This window comes from Macaca thibetana, chromosome 1 (genome assembly GCF_024542745.1).
Source record: "Macaca thibetana thibetana isolate TM-01 chromosome 1, ASM2454274v1, whole genome shotgun sequence".
Taxonomy (NCBI): domain Eukaryota; kingdom Metazoa; phylum Chordata; class Mammalia; order Primates; family Cercopithecidae; genus Macaca; species Macaca thibetana.
In genome coordinates, this window is record NC_065578.1 from 160,947,860 (window position 1) to 160,966,962 (window position 19,103).

General features: G+C 50.4%; 1 protein-coding gene and 1 non-coding gene across 4 annotated transcripts in view; both read right to left on the minus strand.

Moving 5' to 3' along the window:
- The window catches only part of LGR6 (leucine rich repeat containing G protein-coupled receptor 6), a 122,894-nt gene that overhangs the window by 66,973 nt on the left and 36,818 nt on the right, over window positions 1–19,103 (minus strand). For all 3 annotated transcript variants that reach the window (XM_050763016.1, XM_050763020.1, XM_050763017.1), the window contains exon 4: window positions 14,998–15,069. In XM_050763016.1, the coding sequence (XP_050618973.1) occupies window positions 14,998–15,069 (72 nt within the window). The remainder of the gene's footprint in view (window positions 1–14,997; window positions 15,070–19,103) is intronic.
- Window positions 18,978–19,078, minus strand: LOC126945671 (small nucleolar RNA U13). The gene has a single exon (XR_007722515.1). It is a non-coding gene; the product is annotated as a small nucleolar RNA U13 (small nucleolar RNA).

The following is a 19,103-nucleotide window of genomic DNA, read 5'->3' on the forward strand; positions in this document are numbered from 1 at the left end:
AGAACGTAGAGGAAGGGGGAACCAGGGAGTTATGGCAGAAAAAGCATGGACTCAGGAATCAAGACGTACCTGAGTTTAAATTCAAGCTCCAGATCTTACAGATTGTGGGTTACCGAGCAAATTACGTAACCTCTCTGGTCCTGTTTTCCCATTCATTAAAATGTACAATTATAAGCAAAGACCACTCGGTGCCTACTATGTGCCACATGTTGTACTGGCAATGGGGAATCCTGAATTTTAAAAAAGGACATCCAGTCTGGGTGTGGTGGTTCACTTCTGTAATCCCAGCACTGTGGGAGGCCAAGGCTGGCAGATCACCTGAGGTCAAGAGTTTGAGACCAGCCTGGCCAACATGGTGAAACCCCATCTCTACTGAAAATACAAAAATTAGCTGGGTGTGGTGGCGGGCACCTGTAATCTCAGCTACTCAGGAGGCTGAGGCAGGAGAAACGCTTGAACCTTGAAAGTGGAGGTTGCAGTGAGCCAAGATTGTACCACTGCACTCCAGCCTGGGTGACAGAGCGAGACTCTGTCTCAAAATAATAAATAAATAGTAAAAATAAATTAAAAAATAAAAAAGGACACTCAGACTCCACCCCCGTGGAACTCAGGGTATAGAGGGAAACAGGATGAGATGAGATAAGAGAGTAAAAGTAGGATTGCAGGCTGTTCTGGGAGTGCAGCACAGAGGCAGCTGAATGAATCAGAAAAGGCCTCCTTCAGGAGGAGACATTCAAGCTAAGACCTAAAGGATGAGTAGGAGGTGAGAAGGATGAATTAGGCTGGTGAGAAGAAGGAGAATTAGAAGCAAGCATTCCAGGCAGAGGGAACAGCAAAGCACAGGAGCACAGGCTGCAGGCCCAAGGGAACTGCAAGTTACTCAATCTGACAGAGTGGGAGGGGAAGTGGTGAGACATGGGCGGGAGCCAGGTCATGGGTGCATTGTACGTTAGCCAAGGAGTTTGGGCTTTGTCTTCAGGACAATTGGGAGCCAATTGAGAATTTTAAGCAGGGGAGTGACATGATCACATTTGTGTCTTAAGATCCATCTGGTTGCAATGTGGGGAAAAGACTGGAGTAAGTTCAGAGTAGAAGCTGGGGGGCCTGTAAGGAGGCTGTTACAGCAGCCCAGGCAAGGGATGATGGCGGGCAGACAATGGTGGCCACCAGGAAGTAAGGAGAAGAGGACCTACTCCAGAGCGAACAGGATGTACAGTCACTGGGACTTGACTGATTGGATGCAGTGGTAAAAGAGTTAAGGATGACACCCAAGTCTCCGAATTAGGGAACTAAATGATGTTATTTCTTGAAACAGAGCATGTGGAGAAGGAATATGCATGGGAGATGATGGGCTTACTTTGAGAAATGTTCAGTTTGAAAGTTTGAAGCCCCGTGAGTCATGCAAGTGGAGACTCCAATAGGTCGTTCATTGTACCAATCTAAGCTAAAGCTAAGGCTTGAGAACCATCAGTTCACAGGTAGTTACTGAGTCCACAGGCAGATGAGAAACTCCCAGGGAGAAACTGAGGCACAGATAGGGCAGAGCCCCCAAAGAATTGTGCCATTTATAGGATGGCCAGGGGAAGAGGAGCTTGCAAAGAGAATCGAGAAGTGACTAGAGAGGAGAGATCTAGGAGAAGGGGTTCTCCTTACAGAAGGCACAGGAAGAAAGGACTTTAAGGAGAGAGCGGGTAACATTATCACATGCTGCTATGCAATCAAATAAGGGCCGGAAAGCACCTTATCAGAAGGGTAAGAATGCTTCACCTGTTGATGAAGAACTGATGGACACCACTGGCGTGGACTGTGAAGGGGAGGAGAGAGCGAAGTCAGGAGTCGGCTGCAGTGGAGCCTCAGTGAGTGGTACCGGTGGCCCTGCTGCTGAATGGAGATCAGCCTGAGGAAGGTGCCTGGTATCTGTCATGCAGGAGATGCTCAAAGAAAGTTTCTTTCCTCTTTCCCTCCATTCCAACTCCTGCCTTCTCTCCTATTCCCAACTGTGGTGCCTTGGCTCCCAGGATAGGGATGGGGCCAGGGTCACCTCTGCTGATGGTCCTCTGTGGCCTCCAGCCCCAGAAAGGTGCGCACTCCCTACTCACCATGCAATAAAGGCAGGACACCTTCCAGAGAAAAAGTGGAATTCTTCTAGGAAACATGGGGAGGGTAGAGAGAGCCAGACTTGCCCTATTTCCTTGGAGAAGAGATTGTTTTGCAAGGGGACAGCAACGATGTCCTCTCTGTGGGCTGCCAGGGCCCTGAAGGCACTGCATCCTTTCAGTGACTGTCACCCCACAGCAGCACATCCCACCAAACACCATGGGCCTTGCTTCTCCCTCTCCATAGTCCAGACCCCTCCCAGGACCCTCAGAGCCCTCCAGACCAGGCCTTGCTGGAGTCATTTAAGGGAGAGCAGAGGAAGGAGCTGGCTCCAAGTCCCAAAACAGGTGTTAGGGTGGTGAGGGAGGGACGCAACTTTGGCAAGAGTCTCCCGGATGGGGTCACATTCCAGAACAACTGATCTTAGAGCCATCTGGTTGCAGTGGTCACAGAGGCTCATAAATAGATCATCCCCTTCCAGAGCCAAAGCATCTGCAGGCCTGGTCTGGGTTCCAGCTAGCTGCAGCGTCACCACTGATTCACTGGGCGACACTGGGAAGTCACTTCCTTTCTCAACTGCTTGGTTTCCTCACCTGCAAAAGAGTCAGTTGGACTGAGTGACCTCCATGACGCCTTCCAGCCCCAGTATTCTAAGGTCCTGTGGTCTCATGAGGGCAACCTCCACCCACGCAGCCTCAGCCGGTGGCCAGGGCAGGAGCCCGGTGTGCTTGCCGCCTTTTCCGGTTGCTGTGTGGATTTCCACCCTCCAGCAAGTGGCTGGCAGCCACCTGGGCTCCAACAGCTCATAAACAGATGGAAAATTACTCATACACTCTCGAAAAAGATCACACTTTCCCAGCCCCCGACCCTTCTTCTCTCATCAGGATGGCTGAGGCACAGGGGAGGAGGAGGGGGCAGGCAATGGCTCCAGGGGTGTGGCCAGTGGAAGGCTGCTGCAGGCCACAGGTGCTGGCTCCACTCTTCCTGGCTGCAGCCTGAGCTTTCTCTCACCTCTCTGGGATTCTCTAAGGATACTCCCAGAAAACATCATGAAGGCATCAGAGTGAGATGGTCATATACTTTCTCTTGCCCCCAGGCCAGGTGAGGAGAGTGTGACTCTAACATACCTTCCCAAGAAGGTACTCTAGCCTTTTCCCCTTTGTGTGGTATAGACAGCTAGGAAGTTCTTCCCAAAGTCTAACCTTTATCTGTCCAACTGCATCGCCCAAGAGGTCATCCAGTACCTTTCACTGCCTCCAAGTGGGTCCACAACCAAATCAGTCTAAACCTTACATTTCCATCCCACGTGTACAAGTGACTGCAGGGGTACAAAAAAGGGGTTCTAAGGGTTGAAGACTTTCTGCAGAAAGTCCTTAGGGCCTAGGGGACAGACCTATGGACAGCTGATAATGATTGCTGTCCATCTCAGCTGAGGTTGGGAGAGGATGCAGAATGTCCCAGAAGCTCCTGAACAAAAGAACAGTGATTCCCAATTTTGAATTGCATACTAATCCCCTGGGGGGTGGAAGGATGGGTCCTGTTAAAATGCAGAATCTGCATCAGCAGGTCTGAGGTTCTGCACTTACAACATACTCCCAAGTGATGCCGATGCTGCTGGCCCATGAAGCTCACTTTGAGGGGCAAGGATTGGAGCAGTGGCTCCCAAACCTAGCTCTGCATCAGAATCACCTGGGAAGATTTTTTTTTAAATCCAGATTCTTGGGCCCCAGCCCTAAAGATTCCAGTTCAGGAAGTCTGAGAAGGGGTCTGGGGATCTACACTTTATAGCTTCCCTAGTGCTGTGAGGTAGACAGCTTTGGGAACTAGACCTCAAGGGTCCCTCACAGCTGCCCTTCTGCATAAAGTCATGGCTAAGAGCATGCATGAGCTTGGTATTCAGATGAACCATTTTACCAAGTGATCAATTCCCTATATCTTCACTTCCCCATCTATAAAAAGGGATCACATGACCTCCTTTAGAGGCTTGTTGCAAAGAACGAGGTAGTCTGCCAAGGATTAGCCTAGAGCCTGGTAACATTGTAAGCACTCACCAAATATTAACTACCAATATGATTTTTATTACACACACTGCGCTTCACCTGGTTTTCATCATTTTAGTCAACTCTCTTTTAGCTTTTATATACACATTTTACATCATGTTCGCTTGCACTGACTTTTCTGTCACAGAAATTTAAGTGCACAGAATGGGAGAATGTATGGGAAGGGAGGGATGAAGATGGGGTCTTGGTGTATCTAATATTCCTACATCAGACCAAGAGCTGCTGAAAAGGCAGGGCCCTTGTTTTATTATTTATCTGAGTATCTCTTGTGTTAGGCATTTCAAGCACTCGTCAAAGTTTACAAAAACAAACAGATGGACAGAGGGATGGGGGATGGATAGATGGATGGATGGAGGGATGGGGAATGGATGGTGGATAGATGAAGGGAGAGAGGGATGGAGGGAGGGAGAGATAGGGATGGAGGAAAGGGGGATGGATGGATGGAGGGAGGGAGGGATGGAGGAATGGGGGAGGGAGGGATGGGGGATGGATGAATGGATAGATGAAGGGAGGGAGGGATGGATGAATGGATGGAGGGAGGGAGGGAGAGACAGAGGCAGGGAGGGATGGGGGTGGATTAATGGATAGATGAAGGGAGGGATGGATGGATGGATGGATGGATGCATGGATGAATGGATGGATGGACAGAGACACACCAATAGTTTGGTCTCCTCTTCCCTCCTGACAGACCCAAAATTCAGGCCAGGGCTCTGCACTGGCATCAGCTGCTCAGGAAGGGGCAATAATACAAGAGTAAGGAGAGGTGAGGAGAAACCATGCCTCTGTCCTCTCCCCATGGGGGAGGGATCACCCACCTCCTGGCCCCGCCTGGGGGCTTAATTGCACCTACACCAAATCTGAGCTTTCAGTTCGCAACACCCGGGGTGCTCTTGCCTCAGGCCTTTCAGGCCTTGGCCTGCTTGAGCTCTGTGGGGTGCAGAGGGCAGGAACGGTCCAGTCAGAGGAGAACATTCTGGCCCAAGAAGGCCCCAGCACCATAGCCAGAAAGGGCCAGTAGGAAGGCTGAGGAGCCCCACAAGTCTGAGCTGAGGTGCCTCCGGTGGGGCCGAGGCCCCGCACTGCTCCTGGGTGGCCCAACTTGGGCCAACTCTGTCCCAGACCGGCATTTACGGCTGAATCACCCCTGATCCCCTGGACCAGCCCACCACGAACACTCTCCTAGCATCTCTCAGGAGCCAAATTACCCATGTTCAGACGCTTGTGGGCTACAGGGGGCTGCCGCCCGCCCACCCACCCACCTCAGAGCAGCCTCTGCCCCAAACACATGTGGTAATCAACTCCCGGAACCTTGGGAAGATCCAAATACAGTAGCATATAATCACGGAGCCCAAAATAGCCATGCCAGGGAGGCCATCTGCCACCTCGTGCATCCCTGGGGACCCCTTGGCTGGGCTCTACAGCACAGCTGGGCCTTAGGGCCCTCTGGCTGGCAGGCAGGATGGGTGGTGCCAACAGGGTTCACAAGATCACCTGTACAGCTTGCAGGCAGATTTTGGAGGGGGCTTTTCCACAGCAGACTGGGCATCTTTAGGACGAGGCCTTAGATCAGAGCACCCCAGACCTCGGCCTTGTTGCCCTTGTTGCTCCCTTCTCCATCCAGCTCTGGGCCTCACTTGGCCAGATGCCCCCATGGTGGGCACAGCCGGCTCAGGGCTACTGCCCACTCTAATCCTCCTGTTTTCTTTTTCCTGACTCTAGCCTCAGCTTCTCACCCCTAAGTGCTCTCTCACAGGGTCCAGGCCCACTTCCCTTCCTCCCCTTGTAGTGGGTGAAATGGAGGACCCAGAAGATATACAACTCCCAGAACCTGTAAATGGGACCTTATTTAGAAAAGGGGCCCTTGCAAATGTATTAAGGATCTTGGGGTGAGATGGTCAGGATGATCCAGGTAGACCCTAAATCCAATGATGAGTAACCTTATCAGAGACCACAGAGAGACACAAAGAGAAAGAGGAGAAGGCCACATGAAGGCAGACGGCAGAGACTGGAGTGATGCAGCCACAAGGAACGCCAGCAGCCGCTGGAAGCTGGAAAAGGCAAAGAAGGACGCACCCCTAGTGCCCTCAGAGGTACCGCAGCCCTGCTGACACCTTGATTTAGAACTTCTGGCCTCAGAACAATGAATGAATGCATTTCAATTGTTTTAAGCCACCCAGTTTTTGATGTTTTGTTAAGGCAGCCCTGGCATACCAATACCACATCCTTTTCTTCTATAACAATGGTCCTTAATTTTCAGTGTGTATCAGAATTACCTGGAGAGCTTGTTAAGATACAGGTGGCTAGGCCGGGCATGGTGGTTCAAGCCTGTAATCCCAGCACTTTGGGAGGCCAAGGCAGGCAGATCACGAGGTCAGGAGTTCGAGACCAGCCTGGCCAGCATGGTGAAACCCCATCTCTATTAAAAATACAAAAAATTAGCTGGGCATGGTGGCACGCGCCTGTAGTCCCAGCTACTTGGGAGGCTGAGGCAGGATAATTGCTTGAACCCGGCAGGTAGAGGTTGCAGTGAGCCGAGATCGTACCACTGTACTCCAGCCTGGGCGACAAAGCAAGAGTCTGTCTCAAAAAAAAAAAAAAAGACTTTTTTTAAATTCTCATCGTTAGTCCTTCACCCAAGGACAATTTCCTTGTCACCGCCCGCCCCCACCACCAACCCCATGATGTCTTCCTCCTTTCCTTGGTGCTCAAGAGATCCAAAAAAAATGACTCCTTGAGAAAAATCCCCAATTTCATGCACAACAGGCTCCTTCTCTTGGAATCACCCAGGCCTCCCACTTGGGCCCTCTTGGAGATTTGCTTCCAGGAGGCCGTGAGTGGTAAGGTCAGCCATGGTTGGGCTCTTCTCCCGACACCACAAGAGCCTCCTTAGCTCCATCCCGGCTTTATCTCTAACCCACTGGGGAATCTCAGGAAAGTCACCTCCTGCTCTACACCTCCCCTGCAGGTCTGTCTGTAAAATGGGGCGATAACTGCATTGCTACTCCTCACAAGGGAAGATAGAAGAGCCATTTCTGGTGAAAAGCTCCTAGAAATGTCTTAATGCTGTTCGTAAGAAGATGGTTATTAGGCATGACCAGCCTCAGGCGCTCTCTTGTGGACTCTTTGAGGGTGCTGATCAAGGCCAAGGGTCTCAGGGCTCAATGCTGATACTACAGTGTTCACATCCCCTACCTCCCCAGGCAGCCAGAACCATTCCCTCAACCCAGGCTCCCCTTAACTCTAGAATACTTAGGGTAATGACAGAAATAGGGCAATCCAGGAGCCCCAGGCATGCCCCAGCAGAGCTCACAACCCAAGGTCAGCTCTGAGAGCAGGTGCCCTGGAAATACCATGGTTCCCGAGCCCCACTGATGGGCAACTTCCCAAGGCTTGTCATCTCATTCAGCCCACCTCAGAATTGCTTGAGAGGCAGCCCAGCACCACAGTCAAATGCATGGACTCTGGGCCAGGCTGCCTGACTTTTGACCCTGGCTCTGCTCTAAGTCACTTTATGGCTCTGTGCCTCAGTTTACTCCTCTATAAAATGGGGATGATAAGATATCCAGCAGTAGCCATCCCAGAGAAGTACTGTGAGGATTAAGTGAGAAAATAAATGCAATGGCTTGCACATGGAAAGTGCCATGTAAGTGTTGGTGATTGTTGTTCGCCTGCCCTTGGGCTTTAGTCTGGGGGTACCATAGCCCTTTGGAGGGCGATCAGAGGCAAGAGATGAGGGAGACCTGCTCAGAGGTCCCTTGCTTTTGGTTCTCTCTGGGAACACTGCCAATCCCTCCTAAGAACTCCAGCACTGGACAAAATGGTTCAGCCATTTTCTCCTGGAGCAGCTCAGGTCTTTCCTCCTCATCTCAACTCACAGCATTCCCAGGAGACTGGAAGGGTTCAAAAAAGATACTTTCCATTGCACAGTAAGGGAAACTGAGACCCAGAGAGAGCAAGCACCCAGTAAGCATAAACAATTCAAGAGCAGAGCCAGTAACCCCATTAGGAAGTTCCTGTACCTCTATGCATGACATTCACTTGGGACACCTGTCTGCCAATTATCCCACTGGACGCTCTCCTTTTAGAGATAGAGAACCTTGGGCTCAGAGAGAGGAAGTGACTTGCCATGGCCTCGTAGCTAGTTAGTGATAGAGCTAGGACTTGAACCCAAGTCTCTGGATCCTAAAGATTACAGCTTTAGGAGATGCATTAAAGGATAGGGGTTAAGAACCTGGTACTTTGGAGGTGGAGCTAAACTAAGTTCCAGCTCTGTTACATCCTAGCTGTGTGACCTCAGGCAAGTTGCTTAACTCCTCTGGGTTTTAGTTGCCTCATCTATAAAATGGGAATAACAGACACTATTTACAGGGCTTTGGGGATTAAATGAGATATATGAATGTGCTTAGCATATTGAAATGTGCGAAGAGGGAGCCACTCCTCCTTCCCATGTCACCTGAGCCCAGCTGCCTTCCTTGGCCCACAAGCACACCAGCACATCATTTATCCACCCTGGCTTCTCCACCTGTTTCCTGTCAGCAGGCAACCAATTTGTTTTGGATTGGCTGGCCTGGGCTGAGAGGGTTGGGATAGTTCTGCCTTGGGTTTCAGTTTGGAGTCTGATACTGCTCTTGATGCATTTCCCCGGCTCTAGACAATGTTTGCTAGTTTCATGGGGCTGTCCTTCACAATTATGCATTTCCCCCCTAGAGTATCCAGGCTTGGGCTGTTTGGCTGTTTTCTCCCATTTATTCTTGCCACTGTGCTTTTCCAACTCTTCTCCTGGGACCAGCCCGCTGGAGTTCCCCAGGACCCAGACCAGCACAGCCTCCACTTCTTCTGCTTTGCCATGTTGTCTCCCCCTTGCCCTGCCTCACCCCCACCCAGTTTCTATTTTCCCCCAGGCTCTGCTGGCTTCCCGCGGTTTCTCTTGGCCTTGGCTCAAGCCTGGCATGACATGTCTGGCATGGCCATTCTCCCCCCTCCCACACTGGTGAGGGAGGAAGCAAGTGTATCCAAGGAGGAAGGTATTGTGGAGCTGGGTGCTGCCTGCTCAGGTGCCAAGCCAAACAGTTTGTGCACCACATACAGCTGGGTCCCTGGGCCTAGAATGCCTGACTGGCCCCTGTTCCCTAGCCCTAGCCCCACTCCTCATTCACACAAACCTACCTCTTACTGTGCCCCCATCTGGTTCTAGCTGGTAGAAAGGGGACCACAGGACTGAACCTTCCCTGAGGCTCCAGGAATGTCCAAAAGAGTTTGCTTAGGTCCCTAAGTGGGCTTGGTCTGATCTGGGAACACATCACCCTAGAAGGGGCACGGTCAGGGCGTGCCCCTGATCCGTTGATTTCCAACAGGAAAGACATTTCCATTTGCTGGTACTCCTTGGGAAGCAGGGAGGTTCACCTAATGAGAGCCATCAAAAGGTAGCTTCTCTTGTAGCCTTTGGAGTTCAACAACTGGGTATAGGCCTGCCATGCCCACTCACCAGCTCTCACTTTGGAAGAGGCCCTGAACTTGTCTGCCTCTATTTCTTCATCTGATAACAGAGATGACAATTATTACAGAGGGGTTTCTGTGAGGAATAAATCAGATAATATATGTAGAACTTCTCATGTAGTTTTAGGGGAGCTTTAGCCCGGCCTTGGACATTAGTCTGGGGGCACAACAGTCCCTTGGAGGAAGGTCAGAGGTATGGAATGATGGATCTCTGCTGGCACACAGGGAAGTCCAAAAAACTGTCATTTTTTTCCACTGTCTCCTTTCAGCCTAGCCACCTGGGCCTGCTTTTACTGTCACTAAGACGGAAGGACCTGAATAAGGTAGAGGAGCACCTTACTGTGGGGCCTGAGGCGGTCTCTCCCTGAATCTCCCAATTTCCAAACACTTAGAACATAACATCTACATAAAGAATCTTTGAGCTAGATTACGGACCTCCCCTCTTCCCACCAACACACACACTGATGTCCTGCAGGTCAACTGACCAATTTTCCAGGTTCTCTAGGATACTTGGTCATCCTGCCTGCAGGCACCACAAACTCAACATGTCCCAGAGGGGCCTCAGCACATCCCCTTTCCCTGCACCCTCCCCAGAGCACTCACCTTCTGCAGTTCATTCATTCTTTCACATCTTTTTTTTTTTTTTTTTCTGAGACAGAGTCTTGCTCTGTTGCCCAGGCTGGAATGCAGTGGCACAATCTCGGCTCACTGCAACCTCTGCCTCCCAGGTTCAAGTGATTTTCGTGCCTCAGCCTCCCAAGTAGCTGGGATAACAGGCACCTGCCACCATGCCCAGCTAATTTTTTGTATTTTTAGTAGAGATGGGGTTTTGCCATGTTTGCCAGGCTGGTCTTGAACTCCTGAGCTCAGGTGATCCACCTGCCTCAGTCTCTCAAAGGGCACGCCTCTCACAGGCGTGAGCCACTGCGCCCAGCCTACACGTTCTTAATAAGCTCTTACCACGTGCCAGACTCTTGCTGATGGTACACCCTGATGTCAAAGCCCAAGAACTGGGTGTCAGTTGAACTTCTCCTCTCCCTCAGCTCCCACATCCAGTCAGCATTATTACTACTAATGATCATTGTAGAAGTAGCAACAAAAGGTGCTGTTCTAATTCTTTTATGTATATTAAATGATTTCATTCTATCCTGTTGAGATACATAGATACTATTATCGCTTCCATTTTACCGATGAAGAAATGGAAACGCAGAGGGTAAGTAGTCTGCCCAGGGTCTTATAGGCAGTAAGTGAGTAAGTGAAGGAGCTGAGAAGTGAACCCAAACAATCCGACTCCAGAGTCTCACTGGAATGACTTCTAGATATTTCTAGTTTGTCCACTTCTCCTTTCACTACTGCCCCTGTCTGTCTTTCCCTTGGCCACTACATGCTGCCTTGGTTTAGGAGCCTCTTCACTGACTTCCCCACCTTCAGACTGCCCCCTATAACTGCTGCCAAGGTAACTTTTCAAAGACACAAACCCTATCACCACCTTGTTTTCCTGCTAAAAGCCCTCCCATGGCTCCCCGCTGTCTTAAGAATAAAGTCCAGGCTGGGCACGGTGGCTCATGCCTGTAATCCCAGCACTTTGGGAAGCTGAGGCAGGTGGATCACGAGGTCAGGAGATCGAGACCATCCTGGCTAACATGGTGAAACCCCGTCTCTACTAAAAATACAATCAAATTAGCCAGGCGTGGTGGCAGGCGCCTGTAGTCCCAGCTACTCCAGAGGCTGAGGCAGGGGAATGGCGTGAACCCGGGAGGCGGAGCTTGCAGTGAGCCGAGATTGAGCCACTGCACTCCAGTCTGGGCAACAGAGCGAGCCTGCGTCTCTAAATAAATAGAATAGAATAGAATAGAATAGAATAGAATAGAATAGAATAGAAGTCCAAATCCTTAGCAAGGTCCTGCCTACTTTTCAGGTAAGACCACTTCTAACTCCAGATCTTTCCCCACTACTGCCCTTCCCACCAGCCGCCCAACACACACACACACACACACACACACACACACACACACACACACACACACACACACACAGAGTTCAGCCAGCCAGACTCACTTCCTTCCAAATTCTCTAGAATTTACTTGTTTCTGAAAGATTCTCCCCGAGGCCTGAAAGCTTGAAGGGATGAGTAACTCCTCCCTTCTCAGGCCCAGTCGCAAGGCGCACGGCTACTTGCGCCAGCAGCGTGCACCAGCAATATAGCAGAAGCAGGAAAAGAGGCGGCCGGATGACACTTACCCCGAAGATCGAGAAAGAGGCCATCCAGGTACCATGTAGCAGTTACGTCAGACTGAGACACCTCCTGTTTACAGGAGACTATAAACTCCCTGCCCCATCCTCACTTGAGGCTGACGCCATTTTAGGCCTCAGCCCATCTGCCCCCAGGCCTAGTTAAAACAGCACGTTGCTCCACACCACCTCGTGTTATCTGTTGGCAAGCTCTCGGGATTCCAACCGATACAAGAACCTTTCAGGTTCTTTCTTAACTTTGTGCCTTTGCAGCGTGTGCTGTTCCCTCTGTCTGAAACGGCATTCCCCGCCTCTTCACCTGATTCATACTAATCTTTCAATGCTCAACTCTGGTTCTGGCACCTCAAAAAATTTTGTTAAAAAAATGGACCTGGGTGCCATAATCGCAGCACTTTGGGAGGCCGAGGCAGGTGAATCACGAGGTCAGGAGTTTGAGACCAGCCTGGCCAATATGGTGAAACCCCGTCTCTACTAAAAATACAAAAATTAGCCAGGCGTGGTGGTGCGCGCCTGTAGTCCCAGCTACTTGGGAGGCTGAGGCAGAAGAATCGCTTGAACCCAGGAGGTGGAGGTTGCAGTGAGCTGAGATTGCACCACTGCACTCCAGTCTGGGCGACAAGAGCGAAAACTCCGTCTTGAAGAAAAAAAAGAAAAAAAGGATCAGGCTGGGCACAGTGGCTTACTCCTGTAATCCCAGAACTGTGGGAGGGGAGACCAAGATAGGTGGATTGCTTGGGCTCAGGAATTCGAGACCATCCTGGGCAAATATGGCAAAACCAAAACCCTGTCTCTACAAAAACATACAAAAATTAGTTGGGTATGGTAGCGCACGCCTGTAGTCCCAGCTACTCCGGAGGCTAAGGTGGGAGGGTGGCTTGAGCCTAGGAGATGGAGGTTGCAGTGAGTTGAGATCAGGCCACTGCACTCCAGCCTGGGTGACAGAGTCAGACCCTTTCTCAAAACAAACAAACAAACAAACAAACAAACAGAGGATCAATGACTGGTTAGGTGAACAATCTCACAATAACATCATCATACGTTATAGCTGTATGAAGTCTTTTTTTTTTTTTTTGCAAATCCCCCTCACATTGACTTTATATTTGATCTTCCCAACACCCTATGAGGCAGGGAAGATAATTATCCCCCACTTGAAGATGGAGAAACTGAGGTGCAGAGAGGCAAATGATACAGTAGTCAAGATCAGAGCCAGGACTTGAAGCCACATTTTTTGTCACACAGGCCAGTGCTCTTCTTGCAGGATTGCAAAAAGCAAAATCTACTCATCTGCCTTATAACTGGGGGAGTGGGGGACTTGACCTCTGTCCCCTGCCCTGTTATGCCCAGGCAAAGGAGAATAATGGGGCTGAAAGTGGAAGCTAATGGTCTGGTTCTCCCAGCCACAAGGGCTGCCCACTTCTCAGAAAGTGTAGGGAAAATTGTCTGCATTGCCCAAAAGCTCCATGTCTAGTCTGAAAGCAAGACCTTTAGAAGCCCCAAGAACTCAGAATATGTGATTCACGATTTTAAAAAAAAAAAAAAAAAAAAAAAGTAAACTTAATTAACAACCTTAAAAGTGTGAAGAAGTCCAATGAAAGTCTAATTTTTTTCCCTATGAAATCCTCTTGAGACTGTGGATGAAATGTCAAATTCTTCTCACTCCTCCTCCCTTATTTTTGGATGTCCCTGCTGTGCCGGTGCCCTAGGCAAATGTTTAGTCTGCCCTGCGGGTGGGGAGCAAGCACAGGCTTGCCTGGCCTCTGGTCTTCCGACATTGGCTTCTAGGGGCACACTGGTTTGCCTGGCCCTGTCCAGGGGTGAGGCTGGATGGGAGGGGAGAGGGCTGGGGCCAGACGCCCAGCACTCATTGGGAAGTGGGGGTGGAAGCTGAGAGAGTGCGGGGAGGCAGGTTCTGCCACTGGGGCTGATTGATTGAGCAGCTGAGGATTGCCAGAGACCATACACAGAGGCAGAAAGGTAGAGGGCACCCAGGGAAGGAGTAGGAGAGGAAAGCCCTCACCACAAGTGGGTGTGGCACAGCTGCTAGCCAGGACCCCCACAGCTGGCCCTCTGCATAAGGTGGAATGGGGCCTAAATATCAGACATGGGAAGGAAAGTCACCTTTTCCCACCTCATTTCTCCTTCCACCCAAGGAGAAGTCAGAAGTTGTCTGACTTCCACATCCACAGACTGAACAGCGTCAAAGGCTGAGAATATGAGAGGCCTTTGTCCGGACACACTGCATGCCCACTATAACTCAGTTTCCCCCACTAGCTAACTGCTGTGCCCCAATCCTGCCCCCCAACTTTGACTTCTCCCAAAATATCTGTTCACTTTCCCATCGGATGAAGTTGTACCTGATAATTAAGTTAGGTTCATCAAGCATGTATGAGGCACCTACTGTGTTCCAGGCCTTGGGCTGTGCACTATGTGGATGAAGCCCAGCGGCTCCCACTGGGCTGGGTTACATCACCCTGGAGCACCTGCTCCCGCTTCCACCCTCAGGCTGGGTCTGGCTTCCACCCTCAGGCTGGGTCTGGCTTCCACGATGCCCCTGCTGGACAAGAAGGGAACTACAGGGCTCCTTGGCGAGAGGGATCTATTATGGGTGGCCTGTGAGTCCCTGAGGGCAGTCCCACCCCCAAGTAGAGAAAATGAGTATCTGAGCCTAGCTTCCTTCCCACCCACAACAGAGCCCGGGGCAAGAGCAGGCTAGGTAGAGGAGACAGCCCTTTCCTGATGCTTATTTTGGGCATCAGTCTCCACCCCTAACCCCAGGCTCCAATGGCAGAACGCCAGTCGCCCCAGGACCGCTGCCCTGGTGGCCTCACCTAGGGAGGTCCCATTCCCACAGTCCCCCAGTGGGGCCTGGGAGCCCTCCTTTCCTGAAATACGCATAGGAGTGTACACATCCACACACTGATGGCAACAGAAAACCCTGGAGAAACCAAAGCCAGGAGTGGCATGCTGTCTGGAACGTGGTCTGGAAGAGGGGGGCCTGCAGAGGAAAGGGAAAGCTGAGGCAGGGGGCCCTGGGCTGTGACTCAGGCCCCAGGAAGCTGGTGACTCCCAGACCGGCCCTCTAATGACTCACAGCGACTGCAGGCTCGGCAGCTCCCACAGTGCCTCTGCGGGGATTCCTCCCAGCTGGTTGTTCTGAAGCATCCTACGGGGAAAGAGAAAGGGCTTTAAGGACCCACATGGCATGCAGAACTGGGTTGGGGGTGCTGACTCCTCCTTTGAACCCCCAGCCCCAAGCCAGACCTCTCCTTCCCACTCCAGCCTCAGAGCCCCAGAGAGAGTCTGCTCCAGCAGACTTGTTAGTGCAGATTCAGAGGCTGCTGAGGTCCCCTGGGGGGTTGTACATGCGGCAGAGAGGCCCAGTGTCCAGGGAGAGCATCTCAGAAGGGACCCTAGGATGAGGCAGGGGTGAAGAAGACCATGGAGAGGAAGGAGAGAAGGCGTTCTGAAGTCAGAGTACTTGGGATTCTGTTAAAGTTTGGTCAGTAAGGATGTGGGAAAATGTAGGTTGTCAGTTTCCCTGTCTATTCATCTGAAAGGCTAAAGGTTTCTTTGTGGAAGGGGAGGATGTGGATGAGGGTAAGGCTGCCCTTAGGGTGTCAGGGCCCCGGGCAGATATAGTTTTTTGAGCATTTGTCTATAGGAACAATTCAAAGTACCCCAGATGAGTGTATCTGCACTATTCTCATGGCCCAGTCTCACCTAATCCCTCAAAGAAGTGCTGTACCAGCCAGTGAAAATGATCTGCTCACTAGCTGCCCTGTGGGAACCAGGACCCAAGCCCCAAAACCCCACAATGACCCTCCAGGCCTTTATATCCAGAAATGAGAAGGAGAGCACACAGCGAGTTCATGGAAGAGCTGGGGAAGCAGGAAAGGAGAAAGTTGCTGACTGCCCTGGGCACAGTGAGTAAGCCCTACCCTAGGAGACTCAACCACCCCTTTATGGTGTATCCATCCATCTTTCAGAGGGGGAACCTTGGTCCACAATTGTTCAGGTAATTCCACACTTCAGGAAGAGTAGCCCATTTTCTGGTCCTTCAGTTTAATAATAGCAATGGCTAATGTGCCAGGTCCTGGTCTTAGGACTTGTATTAATTCAAAATTACCCTTGTTATAACTCCAACAGATAGGAATTATTATCATCCTCATGCTGAGGGTGCATACAACTGATAAGTGACAGAGCTGGGCTTTGAACCCAGAGGGTTTGGGTCCAGAGTCTAGACACTTAGGGTCCAGAGTCTAGACACTTAACCATTACACCACAGCATCTATCATAGTGGTGGGATACAGCAACAGCTAGAAAATGCTGAACAGTAAGATGATGAGCCTGAGTCGTTATCCACGCCTCCTATGTGATGTCCTGGTTAGAGTCACATGTCATCTCTCTTAAACTCCTCTTACGGGTATGTGAAAATCTCAAATATGAACCCAATCTCAGCATCACAAGAACAAAAGAATGCTGAGCTCACTGTGGGAATGGGTGGGGATAGGAGGAGCCCTTCATAGAGGCAAGGCTACAGAAGGGACAACAAAGAACAAAGACAGACTTTGGGGACCCCTGGGATTGGGTTCCTCCTTGCCACCCCAAAGGGTAGGGAAGGGGCAAGGGCCACACAGGGGAAGGGCCTGGCTGCAGGAAGGGGCAGAGCCCAGGGCTCTGAGCAGCTGGAGGGCTCAGCCCCTTTCCATGCAAACTCTGTGTTCCTGAAGGTCTGCTGGCCTCCAGTGGCCCCTTCAATCCAGCCTCCACCAAGTGCCAGAGGGGCCTTTCCAGTTACAGAGTGTTGCTTCAGGGTTGGAATTCAAACCTGTGTCTCTTGGGCTTCCTTAAAGTATAGTTGTCACAGGTGCAGACTCTGAAGTCAGACAGCCCTGATCCACATCCTAACTCTGTTGCCTCCAGCTGTGTGATAGTGTGCAAGCTACTTAAGCACCATGGGCCTTAGTTTTCTCATCTATAAGTTGGGGGTGATACTGACCTCATGCACTGATTGTGTGGATCAAATAAAATCACCCCTGTAAAGCACTCAATGGCAGTGTCTCACACAGAGGACAAGTTCAATAGCACATTCACTGATACTATCAATTATCATGATTAGTATCTGGTCTCAGTGTTACCACTTACTGCATGACTTGAGTAAGTCACTTCCTCTCCACTCTCTGGACCTTGATTCCTTCATCTTTCAAAGGAATAGGCTGCCAGAAGGTGCATAAAGCCTCACTCAGTGGTGACATCCCATCCAGGACATCTCCTGCCCTCTGCCCTGCTTAGTGTTTCTACCCTCCCAGCCATCCTGACTTCTTTCATCTAAAGGATGGGCCTTCACTTCCCATCTCAGGGGCCTACCTTGATTCTCATGCAGAAGCCTGAGGGTGCTTGGAGCAAGAATACAAGAGAAATGATGGCTGAGAAAGCAAGGGGTCACAGGCTGCTCATGCCTCTTCACAGGCCCCACTCCTCCAGGGGCCCAGGAGGCTACATCTGGTCACTGCACAGGTGAGCCTGAGCTCCAAGAGGCCCCTCAATGCATCTCTACCTACATCACCTCCTAAGATTCCTCCATCCTTTCCTTTGTCAAATCCCAGAGAGAGATCTAGAAAGAGCTTTAAGGTTTCTGAATTGTACCTCCTACCAATGCAGACACTGCAACATCTTCTCAGGGCACTTAATTTTCCTTCTAGTGCCAGGGAACTCATTGTCTCCCCCAGACAACTCATCCCATGCCAGACAGTCTGATCATCAGAAAGTCCTTTTATTCATGGAATCAACACCCATCAAGCTGGAGGTCAGCATGGCAGTCAGCTTTGGCCCTGACCCATTTCTCTTGATGTTCCTGGTCTCACTTGCCAGCCATCATTTTTTTATTGAACTACAACTGGGTTATAAAGCTTGGAAGAAAACAGCCCTTTGTTTTCCAAGATGAGGAGGCGAAGGCTCAGAGAGGGAAAGTAACTTGCCCTAAGTTACAAAGCAAATTAATGGCAGAATCAAGACTAGGATTCAAGTCCTGTCTCTCAGGCCAGTGCTTTTATGATGACATTTTCCTACTTCTCTTTCTAGCCCTGGTTCTATATGGAGAGGCAGTCTATCTAATCCAGCGGTTCTTAGCCCTGGTTGTACATCAGAATCAACAGACAAGGTTTTAACATTTTTTTTTTGTAGAGATGGGGTCTTGATTTGTTGCTCAGGCTGGTCTCAAACTCCTGGGTTCAAGCGATCCTCCTGCCTCAGCCCTCCAAAGCACTGAGATTACAGGCATGAGCCACTGCACCTGACCTCTGGGATGATTTTTAAAATCCCAATGCCCAGGTCACACTGAAGCCCAGTTAAATCTCCGGGGCAAAGTCTCTGGGGAAGGAATATGAGGCATCACTAGTTTTGCAAGCTCCCAGCTGACTCTAACATGCAGACATTGGTCCAGTAGAAGTCTAGTCCTCAGCACTCCTCCCCTCCTCACACATGTGAAGTACCTCTCTGACCAGAGAGGCATTTAGGGGCAGGAACCATGAGTGTCATGTCCAAAGGTATAAAAGAGGTGATCCACCAGTGGTTTCCAAAGGCTCCTTTAGTTCTGTAGAAGTGCTTGGGGGTTATGGGACGGGTAGGTAAGACACAGCTTGGAGTGTACCACCCTCTTTACTCGCTTTAACCAGAGACCTCCTTCATCTGTTTTATGTATTGAGACGTCGACACAAAATGCCTTTTTTTTTTTTTGAGACGGAGTTTTGCTCTTGTTGCCCAGGTTGGAGTGCAATGGCGCAACTCTCAAGGAGGTGGCTCACTGTACTCCACCTCCCAGGCTCAAGTGATTCTCCTACCTCAGCCTCCTAAGTAGCTGGGATTACAGGTGTGTGCCACCAAGCCCTGCTAATTTTGTATTTCTGGTAGAGATGTGGGTTCACCATGTTGGTCAGACTGGTCTTGAACTTCTGACCTCAGGTCATCCACCTGCCTTGGCCTCCCAAAGTGCTGGGATTACAGGCATGAGCCACCACGCCCAGGCCACAAAATGCTTTTGATTTTGTTTCCTTTTTTTTAAAAAAAAAATCATGTAAAGGGGTAATGTGCTGATGTTGTAACAAGGTCCAAGGGTGGCACATCTCACTCATGAGGGTGAACACTGATCATCACGTGTATGAAATACAAAGAATCTGTTTTAAGTTTCCACAGCTAAAA